We start from the raw sequence: 18,920 nt of genomic DNA on the forward strand, positions 1-18,920 counted from the left end.
GATGGGATGGGGAAGGCAAATGGGAAAGGAAGCAAAATTTGGGAAGTGATGGTTGAACTGGAATTGGGGTGGAGGAAATGGGGGGGGAATAAAATTGGGAGGGGGAGAGGAAAATGAGGGACCTAAAAGTGAGGGGGGGGAACTAAAATCGGGGGATGTGGGGGTGGGGAGGAGGGATGGGGTGTTGCACCTTTGGGGAGTGGGATTTGGGGATGGAGCCTTGGGTGTAGTGGGGGAGGGGCACTGGGGGGTCCCCAGGACCCCCTGGACCCCCAGAGAGTCACTGAGAGATTCTGGGGTGCCTCCCAGGTTTGGGGGGCTCCAGGACCCCGCTGTGGGGATTCAGGGGGACCCCAGGGTGACACCCCGATTTTGGGGACCCCTGCCCCCCCCACAGTGTCAGGTTACCCCTCCCCCAGTGACACAGCAAGGCTGAGGGACCCCAGTAGTGGCATTTTGAGGGGGGGAGTCCCCAGTTTGGTACCACTCCCCCCGTTCGGTTTCCCAGGGATATTGGGGTGCCCTCAGCACCCATTTTTGGGGGGTTTGCCCCCCACCCCCCAGGTTTATGGGGACATCAGGTTTATGAGGCCCCGAGTTTGTTCGTTCTCCCATTTCCCCAGTGCCATACTGGGGCCCCTCCCCCACCCCCCAGAGCTTCTATTTTTGACACTGGAACTGCCCCCCCGAAACGGGGGCGCGGCCCCTTTAAGAGCCCTGCCCTCCCCTTTGTAGAGATTTAAATTACCTGTTTAATGTGCGGGGAGGGGCGTGGCTTTCTCCTGTCCCGCCCCTCAGAACAGGCCCCGCCCACACGCACCTTTCACCTGCTGTTGCTTTCTTAGCCCACGTCCTTTTATGGTAAAGGGGCGTGGCCTGAGCTGCTTAAGCCACTCCCACTCCCCGCCCCCCGCGCTGCCTTCAGGGAGTTTCGCGCCGAAGCCATAACCCCGCCCCCTCCCCTTGGCCCCGCCCCCTTGGCAGAATTTAAAGAGACCGCGAGGAATTATTTTTGTTAAAAGTAATAAAAGTTTTAAGGAGAAAAATAAAACATTCTGTGATCTTTGAGAAAGGCATCGAGGTCTGGAGGAGACCCTGGCGTGCCAAGGGCCCCTCCCAGACACCTGAGCCCCCCCAAATTTGAGGGAGGGTCTCACCTCCCCGTCCCAAACACCTTCTCCAGCAGGCTCAGGGGGGGCGCGGCCGGGGGGGGCCGAGCTTTGCGCCGCCAAATCTCCTCCTCGGTCGGTCTTTGGGTGAAGCCCCAGGTCGGGGCAGGGGCCGCGGGGTCCCTGGAGGTTTTGGGGGGGTCTTTGGAGGCTTGGCGGGCGTAGAACCCCCCCTCCCGCTTGGCCTGGGCCACCTCGGCCCGCAGGCGCTGCGCCCGCACCTGGCGCTCGTAGCTGAGCCGCTCGCTCAGGTGAGGCCACCGGAACCCGGGCAGGTACTGGGGGGGTGGGCACAGGTCAGGGGACCCCCCAAATAACCTCAGACCGCCCTCCCCAGTAAGGTTTTGGGGTGCTCAAAACCCCCCTCAGCTGCCGGGCCAGGTGTGTGGGAGGGGTCCCCCAACACAGCCCCACCCCCAGTGTCGGGGACCCCCTTGAACCCTAAAACAGGAACCCCCAGTGGGTCAAAACCATCCGAGACCCCCCCCAAAAAAGGACCCAGGTGCTCCCAACAAATCTGGGACCCCCAAAAGAGACCCAGCCCCTCACTCATAAAGGGTCCCAATGACCCAGGAACCTACAAGTGCCACCCCCTTCCTCCCCCAGGGCACCCAAACGTCTGAGACCCCCCCCAAAAAAGGGATCCAAGCCCCCCGTAAAACAGTTCTGGACCACCCAGGACCCCCCGAGCCCCCTCCCCAGGACCCCCCGAGCCCCACCTTGATGCTCCAGCAGTGATGGCGGAAGGGGCTGCGGGGCCGGGGGGCCATGGGGGCCCCGTGCAGGATTTTGGCCGCGCGTTTGGCCGCTCGTTTGTCCCGGAATTCCACCCAGCCCTCGGCGAACGCCACGGCCGGGGGCCCCCCGGGGCGCTGCCGCCGCCGCCGCACGGAGCCTCCTGCGGGAACGGGGAGGGGGCGCTCAGAAACGGGGCTGAGACCCCCCCACCCAAGGGTGCTGAACCCCCCTCCGTGGGTGCCAGCTGGGCTGGGAGGGACCTGACCCCCAAATTCTGCACCTCCAGGGGACCCCCACGCCCTTCCCCCATTGCTGGGGTCCCTGACCCCCCCAGCCCCCCGCCCCGGGACCCCCGGACTCACCGCGGGGCTGCAGGAAGACCCTGCCCAGCTCCCCGTGCGGCCGCAGCAGCGCCCGGGCCTGGCGGGGCCCGAAGCCCGGCGGGAGGAAGGACAAGTAAAGGACCCCCGGTACCACCGGCTTCGGGGGGGGGTCCGAGGGGGCTTCGGCAGCGGGGGAGCCCTCGGGACCCTCCTCTTCCTCCTCCTTTTCTTCCTCTTCTTCCTCTTTCTTTTCTTCCTCTTCTTCCCCTTCCTTTTCTTCCTCTTCCTCCTCTTCTTCCTCCTCCTCGCCCCTCCCGTGCGGGTCCCGCTCGGTGCCAGCCATGGCCCCTGCGATGGGCAGGAGGGAGTTAAAGGGAGGCGATCACCCCCACGCCCCTCCCCCCCTTTCCAGGCTCTGCCGCACCCCCGAATTCCCCCGGGGATCCCCAAAATCGCCCCCCGGCCCCGCACCCGCACAACGCGGCCGGCCGCGGTCGTAAAACACTAACACAACCGTAAAGCACCGCTAGCAGGAGGCGGGGAGTCGCGAAAAAGCCGTAAAGCGCGGAGGAGCGTGGCCTAGCTTTAGGGGGCGGGATTTACGTGATGAGGCGTGGTTACACAGTGAGGGGGCGTGGTTACGCCTAGGGGGCGTTGATCAATGTGGGGGCGTGGCCTTGCGGCGGCGGGAAGCGCGCGCCGCGGTTTGGGCGGGAACGGCTGAGGCGGAGTTTTGGCGGGAAAGGCCCCGCCCGCTCTGGGGCCCCTCGAACCCCCCCCCCAATGTCTCCCCACAACCTCCCCGGGACCCCCCGACACCCACTGACCCCTCCCCGGACCCACTGACCCGCCCAGTGTCCCCTCCTTTTCCCTTTAGGACCCCTCAAAGTTCTCCTGGGTCACCCCCCTCCATGTTGCCCACAGACCTCCCCGCGCCCCGTGCGTCTCCATGGCCCCCTGAGCCCCCCAAATGTTCCCAGAGTTCCCTCTCAGGTCCCCAGAGCCCCTCCAAGGTCCCCCTCAGCCCCCCCCCGTGTCCCCCCTCCCTCATCTGGTGCTGGGGGGGTCCTGGCTGCAGATGAGCAGTGGATTATTCCCCCCCCTCCCCTAATCCGACAGCTGGGGGGGATTAGGGCCCTCCTGGCCCCCCCAAACCCCCCGAGGGGCTCAGCCCCACCATGGGACCCTCTGGGGATGTGCACCCCTAATCCCCCTGACCCCTCCCCAATAATTAACATCTGGTTTATTTGGGGGAGGGGGCAGGGGGATGCAGGAGTTCAGCCAAGCTGGGGTGGGAGGGGGGGCTCTCTCCTCCTCCCCCCTTCCCCATCAGCATCTGGAGGGAACCCGAGGGGAGGAACTGGGGGGGATTTGGGGGGGCCAGGACAGGGGCGGCTCCAGTCCCCAGTGGCTGCACAGGGACAGGAGCACCCACGGGCCAGGTGAGCGGGATGGGGGCACCGGGACCCCAACCTGGGGGGTGCTGGGGAGCCCCAAACCTCCCTCTGAGATGGGGATAAACCCCCCTGCCCCATGGGAGGCTGCCCCCAACATCGGGGGTGTCCCTGCCTCATGGGGTGTCATTACCCCCTCCCCACTCCCCACAGGGTGTCCCCCCACCCCAATGGGTGCCACCCCTCACCTCCTGGGTGCCCCCCATGTAGCCCCCCTCTGTCCCCTCCTGCCCACCCTGGTGTCCCTGTGACCCACCCTGGTCCTTGGAGTACCCACCCCCCCCCTAGGGAGTCACTCCTGCCCCATGGGGTGCCACCACCACTGCCCACCCTGCTGACCCCCCTGGTGACCCTGCTGTCCCTGTACCCCCCTGTCACCCACCCTGCCCCACAGGGAGCCACCTCTGCCCCATGGGGTACCACCCCCACCCCAGCGTGCCACCACTGCCCACCCTGCTGTCCCTGTGTCCCCCTGGCACCCACCCTTCCCCACAGGGAGCCACCTCTGCCCCTCATCACCCCCTAACCCCCCTGTCTCTGCCCCCAGCCCACCATGCCCGCCCCGCTGGTGACCCCGCTGGTGTCCCCCCTGCTGGCCCTGCTGGTGGCCCTGCTGTCCCTGTGCCCGCCGTGCCGCTGCCCCCCGGCGCCCACCCAGCCCCACGCCATCCGTCTGGAGGGTGACCTGACTCTGGGGGGGCTGTTCCCGGTGCACGCCCGCGGCCCCGCCGGGGTGCCCTGCGGGCCGGTCAAGAAGGAGAAGGGCATCCACCGGCTGGAGGCCATGCTGTACGCGCTGGACCGCGTCAACGGCGACCCGCGCGTGCTGCCCAACCTGACGCTGGGCGCCCGCATCCTCGACACCTGCTCCAGGGACACCTACGCCCTGGAGCAGGCGCTGAGCTTCGTGCGCAGCCTGCTGCCCCCCGAGGGGGGCGAGGGCAGCTGCCCCGATGGGTCGGCCCCGCGCCGGCCCCCGCCCGAGCGCCTGGTCGGGGTCATCGGGGCGTCCGCCAGCTCCGTGTCCATCATGGTGGCCAACGTGCTGCGGCTGTTCGCGGTGGGTTGGGGGGATTTGGGGGTGTTGGGGACGTGGAGGGGCACTGGGGACATGGAGGGGCATTGGAGACATGGAGGGACATTGGTGTCTCCGCCATCTCTGTGTCCATCGTGGTGGCCAATGTGCTGCGGCTGTTCGTGATGGGTTGGGGGGATCTGAGGGTGCTGGGGACATGGAGGGACATTGGGGACATTAAAGGGCATTGGGGACGTAGAGGGGCATTGGAGATGGGGGACATGGAGGGATATTGGTGCCTCTGCCAGCTCTGTTGCCATCATGGTGGCCAAGTTTCAGCGGCTCTTTGTGGTCACTGGGGGTGTCTGGGGCATTGGGGGGGTGTTGGGGACATTGAGGGGGTGTTGGGGACGTTTGGGGGAATGTGGGGGGTGTTTTGGCTGGGGGAGACTCTGAGGGGACACGGGACAGCGCTGTCCCTACAGTGTCCTCATGGTGTCTGCTCCCTGTGAGGGGGGGCCTGGACACCTGGTCCCCCTCTGTTCCCCCTCCCCATTCCAGGTCCCTTCCAGAACCTTCCCCTCCCCCCCGTGTTACCCACAATCCCCTGGGATGGCAGCAAATGGCCCAGGGGGATTAGGGGGGATTAGGGACAGAGAAAGGGGGGGTCCCACAGTGCCAGGTCCCCCGGGTGTCGCCCAGGTCTCCCCCCACATGTCCCCAATGTCCCCCTTGTCCCCAGCCCCAGGGCTAAGCCCCCGTGCCCCTCCCCTCTGTTTCCCATGTCCCCTCACTCTCCCCAATGTCCCCACTGTCCCCCCAGACCCCTCCTACATCAACAGCTCCTCACTGATCCCCCCACAGCCCCACGATGCCCCCAACCCCCCCAATGTCCCCCTGTCCCTGACACGTCCCCACGTCCTCAATATCCTCCTGTCGCTGACATGCCCCCGATGTCCCCCATGTCCCCAGATCCCCCAGATCAGCTACGCCTCCACGGCCCCCGAGCTGTCGGACCCCGGGCGTTACGAGTTCTTCTCGCGGGTGGTGCCGCCGGACTCGTACCAGGCGCAGGCCATGGTGGCCGTGGTGCGGGCGCTGGGCTGGAGCTACGTCAGCACGCTGGCCTCCGAGGGCAACTACGGCGAGAGCGGCGTCGAGGCCTTCGTGCAGAGCTCCCGCGAGGCCGGTGGGCTGTACTGGGCTGTACTGGGGCACTGGGAGCACTGGAAGGGCACTGGGTTATACTGGGAGCCACTGGGCCGTACCGGGATGTACTGGGAGGCTCAGCTCTGCGGGGAAGTGGGAGGTTCTGCCCCATCAGTGACCACCAGTGACCAGTGAGGCCTGGGCAGGGCATCCACGCTGGTCTATATCAGTCCGTACTGGTTTATACTGGTCTGTACTGGGGCAGGGGGCCTGTGCATCGCCCAGTCCATCAAGATCCCGCGGGAGCCGAAGCCAGGGGAGTTCGCCAAGGTCATCGGGCGCCTGATGGAGACGTCGACCGCACGTGGGGTCGTGCTCTTCGCCAACGAGGACGACATCCGGTCAGACCAGTGCGCCCCAGTGCACACCAGTCCTGCCCCAGTCCCTCCCCAGTGCTCCTCAGCCCACTGGAGTTCATCCCAGTGTAGTCAGGTCCCTTCCCAGTAGCTCCTCAGTCCAACCCAGTGACCTCCCAGTCCTTTCAGTCCATCACAGTAGCCTCCATTGTTCATCCCAGTAGTCACCCAACTCGTTCTAGTTCCTCCCAGTTACTTCCCAGTCCCCCAGTAGCCCGCAGTCCATCCCAGTGGCCCCCAGTACTTCCCAGTTTGCCCAGTAACTGTGTCTGTCCCCACAGGCGGGTGCTGGAGGCCGCCACGCTGGCCAACCTCTCGGGCCACTTCTCCTGGGTGGGCTCGGACAGCTGGGGGGCCAAGATGGCACCGGTGCAGGGCCTGGAGGAGGCAGCACACGGGGCCATCACCATCCTGCCCAAACGAGCCTCGGTGCCCGGTGAGCGCTGGGAGGGACTGGGAGCACTGGGAGGTTATTGGGAGGGACTGGAGCAAACCAGGATGGGTTGGGAGAGACTGGAGATTGCTGGAGGGGTCCTGGGGGGGGGCTCTGGAGTGGGTTTGGCGGTTCCAGGGGGGCTCTTAGGGTGTTTGGGGGGAGACCTGAGGGTTTTGGGCGGCTCTGAGGGGCTCATGGGACACTCCAGGACTCTCTGGGATCCCTATCACCTTGTGGGGTCCCCTGTGACCCTGTGGGGTTCCACCCTGACCCCGCGGTGTCCCCGTGCCCCCCAGGCTTTGACGAGTACTTCACGTCGCGCTCTCTGGAGAACAACCGCCGCAACCTGTGGTTCCACGAGTTCTGGGAGGACGACTTCAACTGCCGCCTGCCCCACGGCACCGCGCCCCACGGAGACCCCGCGGGGGCACCCGGAGCGCCCGTGCGCAAGTGCACAGGTACCCTGCCCCACAGGGACCCCATAGGGACCCGGCCCCAGAGACCCCACAGGGACCCCATAGAGACCCCATAGGTACCCTGCCCCACAGGGACCCCCATGGGGACCCCATAGGGACCCTGTCCTATAGGGATCCCATAGGGACCCTGCCCCAGAGACCACACTGGAACCCCCATAGAGACCCTATAGGGACCCCACAGAGGCCCCACAGGGACCCTGCCCTATAGAGACCCTATGGGGACCCCATAGGGACTCTGCCCCAGAGACTACACTGGGACCCCCATAGAGACCCTATAGGGACCCCACAGAGACCCCATAAGGACCCCATAGGGACCCTGCCCCAGAGACCTCACAGGGACTCCCACAGAGACCCTATAGGGACCCCACAGAGACCCTGCCCTATAGGGGCCGCATAGGGACCCCAGAGAGACCCCACAGGTAAGTTTAAGGTGTCCCTGGCAGGTTTAGGGTGCCTATTTGGGGTCCCCAGGGTGGAAGCACATTGGGCAGGACTCACCCTAGAGCAGAAGGGGAAGATGGGGTGTCCCTGGTGGGTTTGGGGTGCCCATGGCAGGTTTAGGGTGCTGTGGCAGGTTTGGGGTGGCCATGGAGGATTTAGGGTGCCCATTTGGGGTCCCCCAGGGCGGGAGCGCATCGGGCGGGACTCGCCCTACGAGCAGGAGGGGAAGGTGCAGTTACCCCACAGAGACCCTGCCCTATAGGGGTCCCATAGGGACCCCAGAGAGACCCCACAGGTAAGTTTAAGGTGTCCCTGGCAGGTTTAGGGTGCCTATTTGGGGTCCCCAGGGTGGAAGCACATTGGGCAGGACTCACCCTAGAGCAGAAGGGGAAGATGGGGTGTCCCTGGTGGGTTTGGGGTGCCCATGGCAGGTTTAGGGTGCTGTGGCAGGTTTGGGGTGGCCATGGAGGATTTAGGGTGCCCATTTGGGGTCCCCCAGGGCGGGAGCGCATCGGGCGGGACTCGCCCTACGAGCAGGAGGGGAAGGTGCAGTTCGTCATCGACGCCGTGCTGGCCATGGCCCATGGGCTGCACTCGATGCTGGGCGAGGCCTGCCCGGGCGGGGGGCTCTGTGCCCACATGGACCCCCCCGATGGGCGCCGCCTGCTCACCCACATCCGCAGGGTGGCCTTCAACGGTACTGGGGGCACTGGGAACCTGCTGGGATAAGGTGGTGGAGGCACTGGGAGGGAGCTGGAGGTGCTGGAGACCATACTGGGAACTACTGGGAGACACTGGGATATACTGGGGTGGCACTGGGAGGGAGCTGGGGGCACTGGAGACCATACTGGGAATTACTGGGAGGTATTGGGATATACTGGGAAGCACTGGGAAGGTGATGGGGGCACTGGAGACCATACTGGGAAGCACTGGGATGTACTGGGGTGAACTGGGAAGAGGATGGCAGCACTTGAGACCATACTGGGATGTACTGGGAGCCACTGTGGGGCAGTGGGAAGGGGATGGGAGCACTGGTTTGCCCTGTACCGGGGCCATGCCGGGGCTGGGGGGTCACTGACCTTTCCTGCAGGGTGGCGGGGGGTGTCCCTGACTAGACTGGTAGTTACTGGTTTATACTGGTCCAAACTGGTACGCAGGCAGCGCGGGGACTCCGGTGTCCTTCAATGAGAACGGGGACGCCCCCGGGCGCTACGACATCTTCCAGTTCCAGGGGGGCAACGGCACCGGGGCCTACCGGGCTGTGGGGCAGTGGGTGCAGGGGCTGCACCTTCAGGTGGGTTTGGGACCGCTGAGCCCCCCAGAGCCCAGGGGTGCCCCCCAGGGTCAGCCCCCGTGGCCAACTGGGGGCACTGGGTGGGGGATGCTCTGTTCCCCCTGGGTGGGTGTCCGTGGGGGGCTTGGGGGAATCATGGGGTGCCTGTGGGGGTGTTGGGGGGTCTCTGAGGAGGTTTGGGGTGTCCATGGAGGGTTTTAGAGGGTCCATGAGGAGGTTTGGGGTGTCCTCAGGGGTGTTTGGGGTGTCCATGGAGGGTTTGGGGGGACCATGGGTGGCCTGTGGAAAGTGTTTGGGGTGCCCCTGAGGAGGTCGGGGTGTTCATGGGGTGTGTTTGGGTTTTCCATAGAGTGTTCAGGGTGCCCCTGGGGTATTTGGGGTGTCCATGAAGGGTTGAGGTGTCCATGGGGGGTATTTTAGTTTTCCATTGGCTGGTTAGGGTGTCCATGGAGGGTTTGGGGGATCCATGAGGTGTCCGTGAAGGGTTGGGATGTCCATAGGGTGTTCAAGGTGTCCCTGGGGGGTGTCCCTGACTGTCCCCCCACCAGGAGGACGCCATGGCCTGGGGCTCCAACTCGTCGTCGCCACCGCCCTCGGTGTGCAGCCTGCCGTGCGGCCCCGGCGAGCGCAAGAAGCCGGTGAAGGGGGTTCCGTGCTGCTGGCACTGCGAGCTCTGTGGGGGCTACCAGTACCGGGCCGACCTGCTCACCTGCCTGCCCTGCGCCCCTCACCTGCGCCCCACGCCCAACCGCACCGCCTGCCGCCCCACACCTGTGCTGCGCCTGAGCTGGGGCGACCCCTGCGCCGCCGTCCCGCTGGCCCTGGCCACGCTGGGGCTCATGGCCACCGCCTTCGTGCTGGCCACGTTCGTGCGGCACCACGAGACGCCGATCGTCAAAGCGTCGGGGCGCGAGCTGAGCTACGTCCTGCTGGCCGGCATCGCCCTGGTCTACGCCATCACCTTCCTCATGGTGGCCGAGCCCGGCGTGGGGGTCTGCGCCCTGCGGCGACTCTTCCTGGGTATGGGCATGAGCCTGACCTACGCCGCGCTGCTGACCAAGACCAACCGCATCTACCGCATCTTCGAGCAGGGTGAGGGGCTGGGGGGCACAGGGTGAGGGGCTGGGGGCACGGGGTGAGGGGCTGGGTGAAACAGGAGGGGTTGGGGGGCACAGAATGATGGGCTGGGGCTGGGGTCTCACCTGTGCCAAGCTCTCACCAAGACCAACCTACATCTTTGAGTAGGGTGAGGGGTTGGGGGGCGTGGGAGGGCACAGGCGGGGCAGGAGACTGCGGTGAGGGGCTGGGGTCTCATCTGTGCCATGCTCTTACCAAGACCAACCGCATTGCCACATCTTTGAGCAGGGTGAGGGGCACAGGGGAACAGCAGGGTGGGAAGACAGGGTGAGGGGTACTGGGGGGTGGGAGCCTGGGGTGAGGTGCATGGGACAGGGTCCCCACGCTGTGCTCCTCACCGAGACCAGCCCCATCCCCAAGGGAGGTGACTTAGCCTCCAGAAGTGTTGGGGTTTCAGATCAGGCTGAGGGACGTGGGGTACCCTGACCCCCACCCCTTCAGGCCAGGCAAGCTCTGGGGGTGCCAGCAGCCCCCCGTAACCCGCTGTACCCCGCAGGGAAGCGCTCGGTGACACCGCCACGCTTCATCAGCCCCACCTCGCAGCTGGTCATCACCTTCACGCTCAGCGGGCTGCAGCTGGTGGCCGCGGCCACCTGGCTGCTGATCCGGCCACCCCACGCCCTCATCGACTACGAGATGGGCCGGACCCCCGACCCCGAGGCGGCGCGGGGGGTCCTGCGCTGCGACATGGCCGAGGGGGCCACGCTGGCCTGCCTGGCCTACGCCCTGCTGCTGATGCTCACCTGCACCGTGTACGCCGTCAAAGCGCGCGGCGTCCCCGAGACCTTCAACGAGGCCAAGCCCATCGGCTTCGCCATGTACACCACCTGCGTGGTGTGGCTCGCCTTTGGGCCCATCTTCTTCGGCGCCGCCCAGTCGGCAGAGAGGGTGAGGAGGGGGGTTTGGGGCTCCTGGGGGAGTCCCTGGGAGGTCTCTGGGGGTATTTGGGGGATCAGTGTGGGCACATGTGGTCTGGTTTGTCTTTAGGCCCATCTTTTTGGCACCACCCAGTTGGCAGAGAGGGTGGGATGGGGGTTTGGGGTCCCTGGAGGTATTTGGGGAGTCCCTGGGAGGTCTCTGGAGGTATTTGGGGGGTCCCTGGGAGTATTGGGGGATCACTGTGAGCACACATTGTCTGGTTCACCTTTGGGCCCACCTTCGGCACTGCCCAGTCAGTAGAGAGGGTGAGGAGGGGGATTTGGGGGGTTCCTAGGGGTATCTGGAGGTCTCCTGGGGGCACTTGGGGGGGGTCCCCGTTTTGGGGACAATGGGATTTGGGCATCAGTGGGATTTGGGGATGCCTGTTTTTGAGGTCAGTGGGATTTTGGGGTACCGTTTTTGGGGCACAGGTGCACGTGCACACAACCATGCTGACGGTGTCCATGGGTCCTTGGGACAGTTGGGTTGGGGCATGGCTGGGTTTGGGGGGTTCAGTGGGATTTTGGGATGGAGGATTTTGGGGTCAGTGGGATTTTTGGGTATCGTTTTTGGGGTGCAGGTGCACATGCAGACGGCCACGCTGACGGTGTCCATGGGTTACTGGGACAGTTGGGTTGGGGTGCAGGTGCACGTGCAGACGGCCACGCTGACGGTGTCCATGTCGCTGTCGGCCTCGGTGCCGCTGGGGCTCCTCTACGCCCCCAAGGTCTACGTGATCCTGCTGCACCCCGAGCGCAACCAGCCCAAGCGGCGCGGTGCCGACCCCCCCCCGTAGGGACCCCCGGATTGGGGGACCCCCAGCACCCCAAAACCCCCAACCCCCAGAGCCCCCTCCCCACAATAAAGCTGCTCCTGCAAACCCCCAGAAATGAGATTTTTTTTTGGGGTGATACGGAGCTGGAGAAGAGGTGGCCGTGAGTTTATTGGGGTGCAGTGGGGTTTTTTATGGGGGGGGGATAGAGGGGGATCCCCCGTTTTCAGGGACCCCCCCCACCAGCAGCTCCAGCCACCGTGTCAGAGTTGGAGGGTTTGGGGGTGCCTGCGGAGGAAAAGGGGGTTTGGGGGGGGGTCACTCCCAGGACCCCCCTGTGCCCACTTGAGAGACCCCCAAACCCACAAAGAACCCTAAAACCATCACTAGCATGCCCAAGGGCCTCTGGGATGCCCCCAAATTGCCTTCAGTGACCCCCAAGGGCCCCCAAAGCACCCCAGGATCTCCCCCTGTATCTGGGACCCCCAAAATTGTCCTCAGTGACCCTCAAGTGATCCCCCAGGACCCCCAAACCACCTCCAGGCACCCCCCAGTGCCCCTGAGAACCCCAGAATTGCCCTCAGACCCCCCCAAGGTTCTGCTCCCAGACCCCCAACCCACACCCAGGGACCCTTAAATTGCCCCATCATTCCTAAACCTGCCCTACAAACCCCCCTAATCCCCTCCAAGGGACCCCCAAACTCCCCCAGGACACCCCCAAAGGACTCACAGGGATGGGGGGGGCCCCCTTTGGTGGGGGCAGCAGTCGCACCCCCCCGCTCTGGGGGTACCCTGGCTCCAGCTGCAGCGTCCAGAGGGTCTGGGCACCCCGGGGGCCCCCCAGGACCTGCAGGAGCCCCAACTCCGGCTGCCAGTCCAGGGCGAACCTGGGGGGGGTCACCAGGGGCTTGGGGTGAGCCCCCCAATTAACCCCCAGCCCCTCCAATCAACCCCCCACCCTGGCAATTAACCCAAAGCCCCCCAGAAGTGCCCCAAAGACCCCCTGACCTTATACAAAGACCCCCCCAACCCCTCCCACAGTTCTCAGGTGTGTCACCTCTGCCCAGAGGCTCCAGCTGTCCCAGCAGCGCTGCTGCAGCTCCAGCAGTCCCGGGCCCAGGGGAGGGGACAGCCCCAGGGGGGGTTCCTGGGGGGAAAAAGGGGAGGTGGTGAGACCCCAAAACCACCCAGAACCCCCCCACATCAGTCCCTGAACACCAAGTGCACCCCCACAGCCTTCCTGGCCCCTAAAAATTGCCCCCGCCCCAGGTCTCCAGGTGCTCCCATAAATCCCCCCCCAAGCCCGCCCAGTGCCCCCTCAGCCAGCCCCCAATTCCCCCAAATCCTCCCCAGCCCCCCAAAATCCCACCTAAGCCACTCACCTGCAGTCGGACCCCCCCGCGCCCAGTGCCCCCTCAGCCAGCCCCCAATTCCCCCAAATCCTCCCCAGCCCCCCAAAATCCCACCTAAGCCACTCACCTGCAGTCGGACCCCCCCGCTGGGGGTGAGGCACAGGTGAAGGGGGGGCAGGGAATGCGAGGAGCTGGGAGGGGGTCCCAGCTCCAGCTCCAACTCGGGGGTCCCTGGGGAGGGGGGCAGCACCTGGACCCCTGCCAGAGCCTGGTACAGGTGGCACGAGGCCCCCACCCTGCAGGAAATGACAGTCCGTGGGTGGGGGGGGGACACGACCACCCCCCCAAAATTCCTGGGTTCCTCCCACTATCCCAGGAGCTCCACCTGGACCCCCACTGGGTCCCCTCCAGGTCTCTCCCCCTACTCTGAGGTCCCTCCAAACTCCTGGGTCCCTCTCAGGACCCCTGGAACACCCCCAAAATCCCAGGGGCTCACAACTCCACACCTCACCCTCCTCACCTGTGGTCCCCCCATGACCCCCCAGGTGGAAAAGAGACCCCAAATTTTGTGGAAAAAATACTTCAAACTGGGAGAGAACAAGACCCCGAATTCAGGGGGAAAGAGACCCCAAATTGGAGGAGACAAACTCCAATTTGAAGGGGAAAATACCCCAAATTTGGGGAGAAAAAGACCCCAGACTGCAGAGGAAAGAGATCCCAAATTGGGGGTCGACCCCAAAAGGAGGAGAAGCAGCTAAGACCCGAAGTGGGAAGGAACCCCAGAATGAACCCCCCCATAGGCAGGGGCACCCCAAGTTAAGTGGGACTCACCAGGAGCCCCCACAGGGCAGGGGGACCCCAAAGGGTGTCCCCCCAATCTCACCTGGTCCCGTCTCTCTGTGGCCTCATGCACCTTCACCTTCAGCTCTTCTTGCTGGAGGGGGAAGGAGAGAAGGACAGCACCCATGGGAGCCCCCAGACCCACACTGTGCCAACCCCCAGACCCACACTGTGCCCCAACCTGCCAAGGAGCCCCCAGACCCACACTGTGCCCCAACCTGCCAAGGAGCCCCCAGACCCACACTGTGCCCCAACCTGCCAAGGAGCCCCCAGACCCACACTGTGCCCCAACCTGCCAAGGAGCCCCCAGACCCACACTGTGCCCCAACCTGCCAAGGAGCCCCCAGACCCACACTGTGCCCCAACCTGCCAAGGAGCCCCCAGACCCACACTGTGCCCCAACCTGCCAAGGAGCCCCCAGACCCACACTGTGCCCCAACCTGCCAAGGAGCCCCCAGACCCACACTGTGCCCCAACCTGCCAAGGAGCCCCCAGACCCACACTGTGCCCCAACCTGCCAAGGAGCCCCCAGACCCACACTGTGCCCCAACCTGCCAAGGAGCCCCCAGACCCACACTGTGCCCCAACCTGCCAAGGAGCCCCCAGACCCACACTGTGCCCCAACCTGCCAAGGAGCCCCCAGACCCACACTGTGCCCCAACCTGCCAAGGAGCCCCCAGACCCACACTGTGCCCCAACCTGCCAAGGAGCCCCCAGACCCACACTGTGCCCCAACCTGCCAAGGAGCCCCCAGACCCACACTGTGCCCCAACCTGCCAAGGAGCCCCCAGACCCACACTGTGCCCCAACCTGCCAAGGAGCCCCCAGACCCACACTGTGCCCCAACCTGCCAAGGAGCCCCCAGACCCACACTGTGCCCCAACCTGCCAAGGAGCCCCCAGACCCACACTGTGCCCCAACCTGCCAAGGAGCCCCCAGACCCACACTGTGCCCCAACCTGCCAAGGAGCCCCCAGACCCACACTGTGCCCCAACCTGCCAAGGAGCCCCCAGACCCACACTGTGCCCCAACCTGCCAAGGAGCCCCCAGACCCACACTGTGCCCCAACCTGCCAAGGAGCCCCCAGACCCACACTGTGCCCCAACCTGCCAAGGAGCCCCCAGACCCACACTGTGCCCCAACCTGCCAAGGAGCCCCCAGACCCACACTGTGCCCCAACCTGCCAAGGAGCCCCCAGACCCACACTGTGCCCCAACCTGCCAAGGAGCCCCCAGACCCACACTGTGCCCCAACCTGGAGGGGGAAGAAGGACAGCCCCCATGGGAGCCCCCAGACCCACACTGTGCCAACCCCCAGACCCACACTGTGCCCCAACCTGCCGAGGAGCCCCCAGACCCACACTGTGCCCCAACCCCCCAGACCCACATTGTGCTCCCAGCCCCCCGGGACCCCTGTACCTGATTCAGCCGTGCCCCCAGGGTTGTCCTCCCACGGTGCAGCAGCTGCTGGCCCCGGTGTAGCTGGGCCAGGGTGGGGGGCACAGCCTCCTCCAGGGCCCCCAGAGCCTCCCCATACCTCGCCTTCAGCTCCCGCCAGCGCCTCCGAGCCTGCGCCGCTGCCTCGCCTGGGGGGAGCCCCACATCAGCCCCCCAAAAAGGGAGGGACCCCAAAAGGGACCTGGGAATCACCAATCCCTCCCAAAGGGGTCCAATGAACTCCCAAACCAGACCCAGGAACCCCCAAAGAGGACTCAGATGTATGGAAATCCCCAAATATTCCCTCAGCTCCCTCCTGAGGCGGACCTAGGAACCCCCAAAGGAGACCCAGGACCCCCCAAATCCCTGCCCCAAAGGAGACCCAGGAACCCCCAAACCCCTGGCCCAAAGTGGACCCCAGAACCCCCGAACTCCTGCCCCAAAGGAGACCCAGCAACACCCAATGTGGACAAGGAAGGTCAAGGGGTTTTGGGGTTCAGGGCAAACCCAGGAGTTTTGGGGGCTCACGCAGGCTGAGGGCAGCTCTGGGTTCAGTTTGGGGGCTCAGGGGATTTTGGGGTTCAGTTTTGGGGGCTCACGCAGGTTGGTGGCAGACGGGAGCAGCCCCGGGTTCTCGATGACCCCCAGGAGCAGCTTCAGCACCCGGAGCTGGGACAGGAGCAGCTTCTGCTTCCGCCGGGTGTCCTGGGGGGGCAGGTTTGGGGTGTCACGGGAGATTTGGGGTGCCAAGGGGGGAGGGCACAGAGCAGGTATTAGAGGTATGGGGAAAAGTGGGGTGTGGAAGGGAGAACTGGAGGGACAAAGGAGAATTGTTTGAGGAAAGCAAGGGGTCAGAGAAGATGACAGAAAATAGGAAAGTTGATAAGGTTTAGAGGATAAATATGGGAGTCACTAAAAGAATAAAGACCAGATAGGGCAGCTGTGAGAAACTTGGGGGGTCAGAAATAATTTTAGAGCAGATGTGGGGGTGTTAGGGGGCAAATGGGGAGGTCAAGAACAGCTGTGGGTCAGACGTGGGTGCTGCAGGTCTATTCTGAGGTTCTGTGGGGCAGTTTTGGGGTCTCACCATCTGATGTTCCATCAGGACCCGGGTGGGGACATCACCCTCCTCCTCCTCCAAGGCCAGAGCAGCCTCGAGCGCTGCCAGCGCCCTGGGGACATGCATGGGGACACGGGTGGGGATGGGGGGGACACCCCCCAGACCCCCTCCAGAAACGAGGAGATCCCCCCGATACCCCGCAGTGACACGAATGGGGACATGGAGACAACCAGGACCCCTCCTCGGACACGCGTGGGGTGCCGGGGACCCCCGTGGGGATGAGGAGACCCCACGGCGAACCCCTCATTCCCCAGAGCCCTCAGGATACGTGAGGGCACGGAGACACTGCAGGGCTGGGCGTCACCTCAAGGAGCCCGTAAGGACCGGGTCACCCCTCAGGGACCCCAATGGGGATGAGGAGGTGACCCCAGGGACCCCAATGGCACCCGGTGAACCCCCCGAGGGCCCCGCAGGGCCTTGGGGACCGCCCCCGACGCCCCCGATTCAAGATGGCGGCCGGGCAGCCCTCAGGGGTTCCCGCCGTCGGGGGGGGGGGGGGGCGCGGGGGGGGGGTCGCGCGCTCACCCCCTCGCGCGCTCCAGCCGCGCCGCCATCGCCGCCGCGTCTTCCCGCTCTCCCGCTTCGCTCCGCCCACCTAGCGGCGACGACCAATCAGCGCCGGCACCCGCACGGTTTAAGCCTAGCCGACCAATCACCGCATGGGAAGGGCAAAGGGCGTTCCCACCGGTGCAAAATGCAGCCAATCGCAAGGCGCGGTAAGAAAGCCACGCCCCTCACTGTCCTGGAGCCCTCAGAGCGGCCGCCATGATGGGCGGGGCTGGGCGAGGGGCGGGGGCACTGGGTTATACTGGGAGGGATCGCTGGGGTCCCATGGGGCCCGCAGAGGTGCCAGGGGCTCTCTAAGCGGCCTCTCCCCCCTCCAATAATCACACGACTCCTCTTCCCACACCCCCATGGGGGGAGGGGCCTTTATTCCCCCCCAGTTTGGGGAGCAGGGTGGGGGAGGGGTGTCCCCCAAGCTGGGGGGGGACACACAGGACACCCCTCCCCCCATCATCGCCGCCGCCGCCGCTGCACCACGGTCCAGCCGTCCGAGGGGGGCGGGGGTGTCCCGCACTCCATGGCCTGGGGGGGGGACAATGACGTCATCAGGATGACACCCCGGTGATGTCAGCAGTGTCACACGCAGCCTTGGTGACATCATCAGTGCCCCTCCCCTTCCATCAGAGGGATCCTTGGGTCCCTCTCCATAAATTTGGTGACACCATCACTGCCCCACCCCCATCCCTGTTTCCCCCCACTTGATGACATCATCAGGACTGGATGACATCATCAGGAATGACATCATCACCCTCGAGCCCCACCTCATTTGGTGGTCCTGGGGAGTCACCACCCCCCAATTTAATGACATCATCAGTATCCCCTCAGGGTTACACCCCATGATGTCATCACCACATCACCACCCCCTTTGATGACATCACCAGCACCCTCCCAACCTGATTGGCTCCCAAGCAATGACATCATCAGCTCCCCCTGACATCATCCCAATGACATCACCCCCTCACCTCCTCCTCCTCCTCGCTGCTCTCCTCCTACCTGCTGCAGGCTGCCGTCCTCCACCACCGTGTCGAACTCGTTGTCCATCACCTCGGCCAGGAAATCCTCCACCTCCTCCTGCTCCAGGTCAGCTGGGGAGGGGGATCGGGGGGTGTCACCTCTGCCCCTCCCCCCCCCGGGGAGGGGGATCGGGGGGGGTCCCCCCTGCCCCCCCCCCCCCCCCGGACCCTCCCTCCCCCCGGGGTGGGGGAGGGGCAGCACGCACCGTTCTGCGTGAAGAAGTCGAGCAGCGCCGAGCTGAGCCACGCGGCCTTTTCGGAACCCTGCGGCCCCCCGAAGCCCTGCGCCACGGCCAGCTGCGGGGACAGCCCGGAGGGGACATGGGGACACCCGGCGCTGGTCCCGGGGTGCCCCCAAGTGTCCTCCGGATCTCCCTCACGCTGCCCCCGCCTCATCTGCAGCGCTGCCCATCCCACCAGCACAGCTCGCAGCTGTCCCCAGTGCCCCTCCAAGGTGTCCCCAGGTGTCCCCGGTGTCCCCCTCACCTGCAGCGCCGCCCAGCCCCCCAGCACGGCCCGCACCCCCTCCGCGAACAGCGCCCGCGCCTCCACCCCGGGGGCCGCCATGACGGCGCTGCGCAGGCGGCGCGGCCGAGCGCCGAATCCGCGAACGAGCGAGGCACGGAGCGATCCCTGAGTAACCGATGGAAGCGTGGGGGCGTGGCGAGGGGCGTGACGGGACATGGGCGTGGCATTGAGGGGCGTGGCATTGAGGGGCGTGGCCTCAGACAGCGGCAGGACGGGACTACAGCTCCCGACAGCCCCCGCGCGGCGGTGGTCACGTGACGCGGGTGAGAGGGTGGGGCTGGGGGGCTTTGGTGGCACAGGGGGGGCTATGGGGGAGAGGGGTAATATGG

At 65.4% G+C, this 18,920-nt stretch overlaps 4 protein-coding genes across 5 annotated transcripts; 1 reads left to right on the forward strand and 3 right to left on the reverse strand.

Moving 5' to 3' along the window:
- Nucleotides 1-1,009: 1,009 nt before the first annotated feature.
- On the reverse strand, nucleotides 1,010-2,792 carry ABT1 (activator of basal transcription 1). The gene is made up of 4 exons (XM_041474506.1): nucleotides 2,702-2,792; nucleotides 2,270-2,578; nucleotides 1,889-2,067; nucleotides 1,010-1,447 (listed from the first exon to the last, which is right to left on the reverse strand). The coding sequence occupies exons 2-4, from the start codon at nucleotides 2,571-2,573 to the stop codon at nucleotides 1,154-1,156; spliced, it is 777 nt and encodes a 258-aa protein (XP_041330440.1). The 5' UTR covers nucleotides 2,574-2,578; nucleotides 2,702-2,792; the 3' UTR covers nucleotides 1,010-1,153.
- Nucleotides 2,793-4,237: 1,445 nt separating this feature from the next.
- On the forward strand, nucleotides 4,238-11,762 carry LOC121357332 (metabotropic glutamate receptor 6-like). The gene is made up of 10 exons (XM_041474513.1): nucleotides 4,238-4,744; nucleotides 5,672-5,888; nucleotides 6,114-6,249; nucleotides 6,546-6,700; nucleotides 6,997-7,158; nucleotides 8,117-8,314; nucleotides 8,775-8,911; nucleotides 9,460-10,003; nucleotides 10,545-10,936; nucleotides 11,613-11,762. Exons 1-10 carry the CDS (start codon nucleotides 4,238-4,240, stop codon nucleotides 11,760-11,762), a joined length of 2,598 nt encoding a protein of 865 aa, XP_041330447.1.
- Nucleotides 11,763-11,895: 133 nt separating this feature from the next.
- Nucleotides 11,896-17,145, reverse strand: ZWINT (ZW10 interacting kinetochore protein). Its single transcript, XM_041474514.1, has 10 exons — nucleotides 17,012-17,145; nucleotides 16,454-16,538; nucleotides 15,966-16,071; nucleotides 15,349-15,515; nucleotides 13,974-14,024; nucleotides 13,761-13,789; nucleotides 13,218-13,386; nucleotides 12,780-12,885; nucleotides 12,469-12,629; nucleotides 11,896-12,026 (listed from the first exon to the last, which is right to left on the reverse strand). The coding sequence occupies exons 1-10, from the start codon at nucleotides 17,038-17,040 to the stop codon at nucleotides 11,931-11,933; spliced, it is 999 nt and encodes a 332-aa protein (XP_041330448.1). The 5' UTR covers nucleotides 17,041-17,145; the 3' UTR covers nucleotides 11,896-11,930.
- TSR2 (TSR2 ribosome maturation factor) lies at nucleotides 17,110-18,700 on the reverse strand. 2 transcript variants are annotated; one of them, XM_041474509.1, is made up of 4 exons: nucleotides 18,550-18,700; nucleotides 18,270-18,360; nucleotides 18,019-18,135; nucleotides 17,110-17,572 (listed from the first exon to the last, which is right to left on the reverse strand). In XM_041474509.1, the coding sequence occupies exons 1-4, from the start codon at nucleotides 18,628-18,630 to the stop codon at nucleotides 17,238-17,240; spliced, it is 624 nt and encodes a 207-aa protein (XP_041330443.1). In that variant the 5' UTR covers nucleotides 18,631-18,700; the 3' UTR covers nucleotides 17,110-17,237. The 2 variants fall into 2 exon arrangements, with proteins under 2 accessions (XP_041330443.1, XP_041330441.1); XM_041474507.1 differs by having other exon boundaries at nucleotides 18,013-18,135.
- Nucleotides 18,701-18,920: the final 220 nt, after the last annotated feature.

This window comes from Pyrgilauda ruficollis, unplaced genomic scaffold (assembly GCF_017590135.1).
Source record: "Pyrgilauda ruficollis isolate IOZ18807 unplaced genomic scaffold, ASM1759013v1 scaffold325, whole genome shotgun sequence".
Taxonomy (NCBI): domain Eukaryota; kingdom Metazoa; phylum Chordata; class Aves; order Passeriformes; family Passeridae; genus Pyrgilauda; species Pyrgilauda ruficollis.

Excerpts from the sequence above, each read along its gene's own strand:
- ABT1 (XM_041474506.1), bottom strand. The coding sequence starts at position 2,573 with ATGGCTGGCACCGAGCGGGACCCGCACGGGAGGGGCGAGGAGGAGGAA. Across the intron at positions 2,068-2,269 it reads GGTCTTCCTGCAGCCCCGCG|GAGGCTCCGTGCGGCGGCGG; the intron begins GTGAGTCCGGGG and ends CCGTTCCCGCAG. Across the intron at positions 1,448-1,888 it reads ATCACTGCTGGAGCATCAAG|TACCTGCCCGGGTTCCGGTG; the intron begins GTGGGGCTCGGG and ends CCACCCCCCCAG.
- LOC121357332 (XM_041474513.1), top strand. The coding sequence starts at position 4,238 with ATGCCCGCCCCGCTGGTGACCCCGCTGGTGTCCCCCCTGCTGGCCCTG. Across the intron at positions 8,315-8,774 it reads CCGCAGGGTGGCCTTCAACG|GCAGCGCGGGGACTCCGGTG; the intron begins GTACTGGGGGCA and ends ACTGGTACGCAG. Across the intron at positions 10,937-11,612 it reads CCGCCCAGTCGGCAGAGAGG|GTGCACGTGCAGACGGCCAC; the intron begins GTGAGGAGGGGG and ends GTTGGGGTGCAG.
- ZWINT (XM_041474514.1), bottom strand. The coding sequence starts at position 17,040 with ATGGCGGCGCGGCTGGAGCGCGCGAGGGG. Across the intron at positions 16,539-17,011 it reads CGGCTGGAGCGCGCGAGGGG|GGCGCTGGCAGCGCTCGAGG; the intron begins GTGAGCGCGCGA and ends GCATGTCCCCAG. Across the intron at positions 12,027-12,468 it reads AGGGGGCCCCCCCCATCCCT|GCACCCCCAAACCCTCCAAC; the intron begins GTGAGTCCTTTG and ends TTTCCTCCGCAG.
- TSR2 (XM_041474507.1), bottom strand. The coding sequence starts at position 18,630 with ATGGCGGCCCCCGGGGTGGAGGCGCGGGCGCTGTTCGCGGAGGGGGTG. Across the intron at positions 18,361-18,549 it reads GGGGCTGGGCGGCGCTGCAG|CTGGCCGTGGCGCAGGGCTT; the intron begins GTGAGGGGGACA and ends CTGTCCCCGCAG. Across the intron at positions 18,136-18,269 it reads CGACTTCTTCACGCAGAACG|CTGACCTGGAGCAGGAGGAG; the intron begins GTGCGTGCTGCC and ends CCCCCTCCCCAG.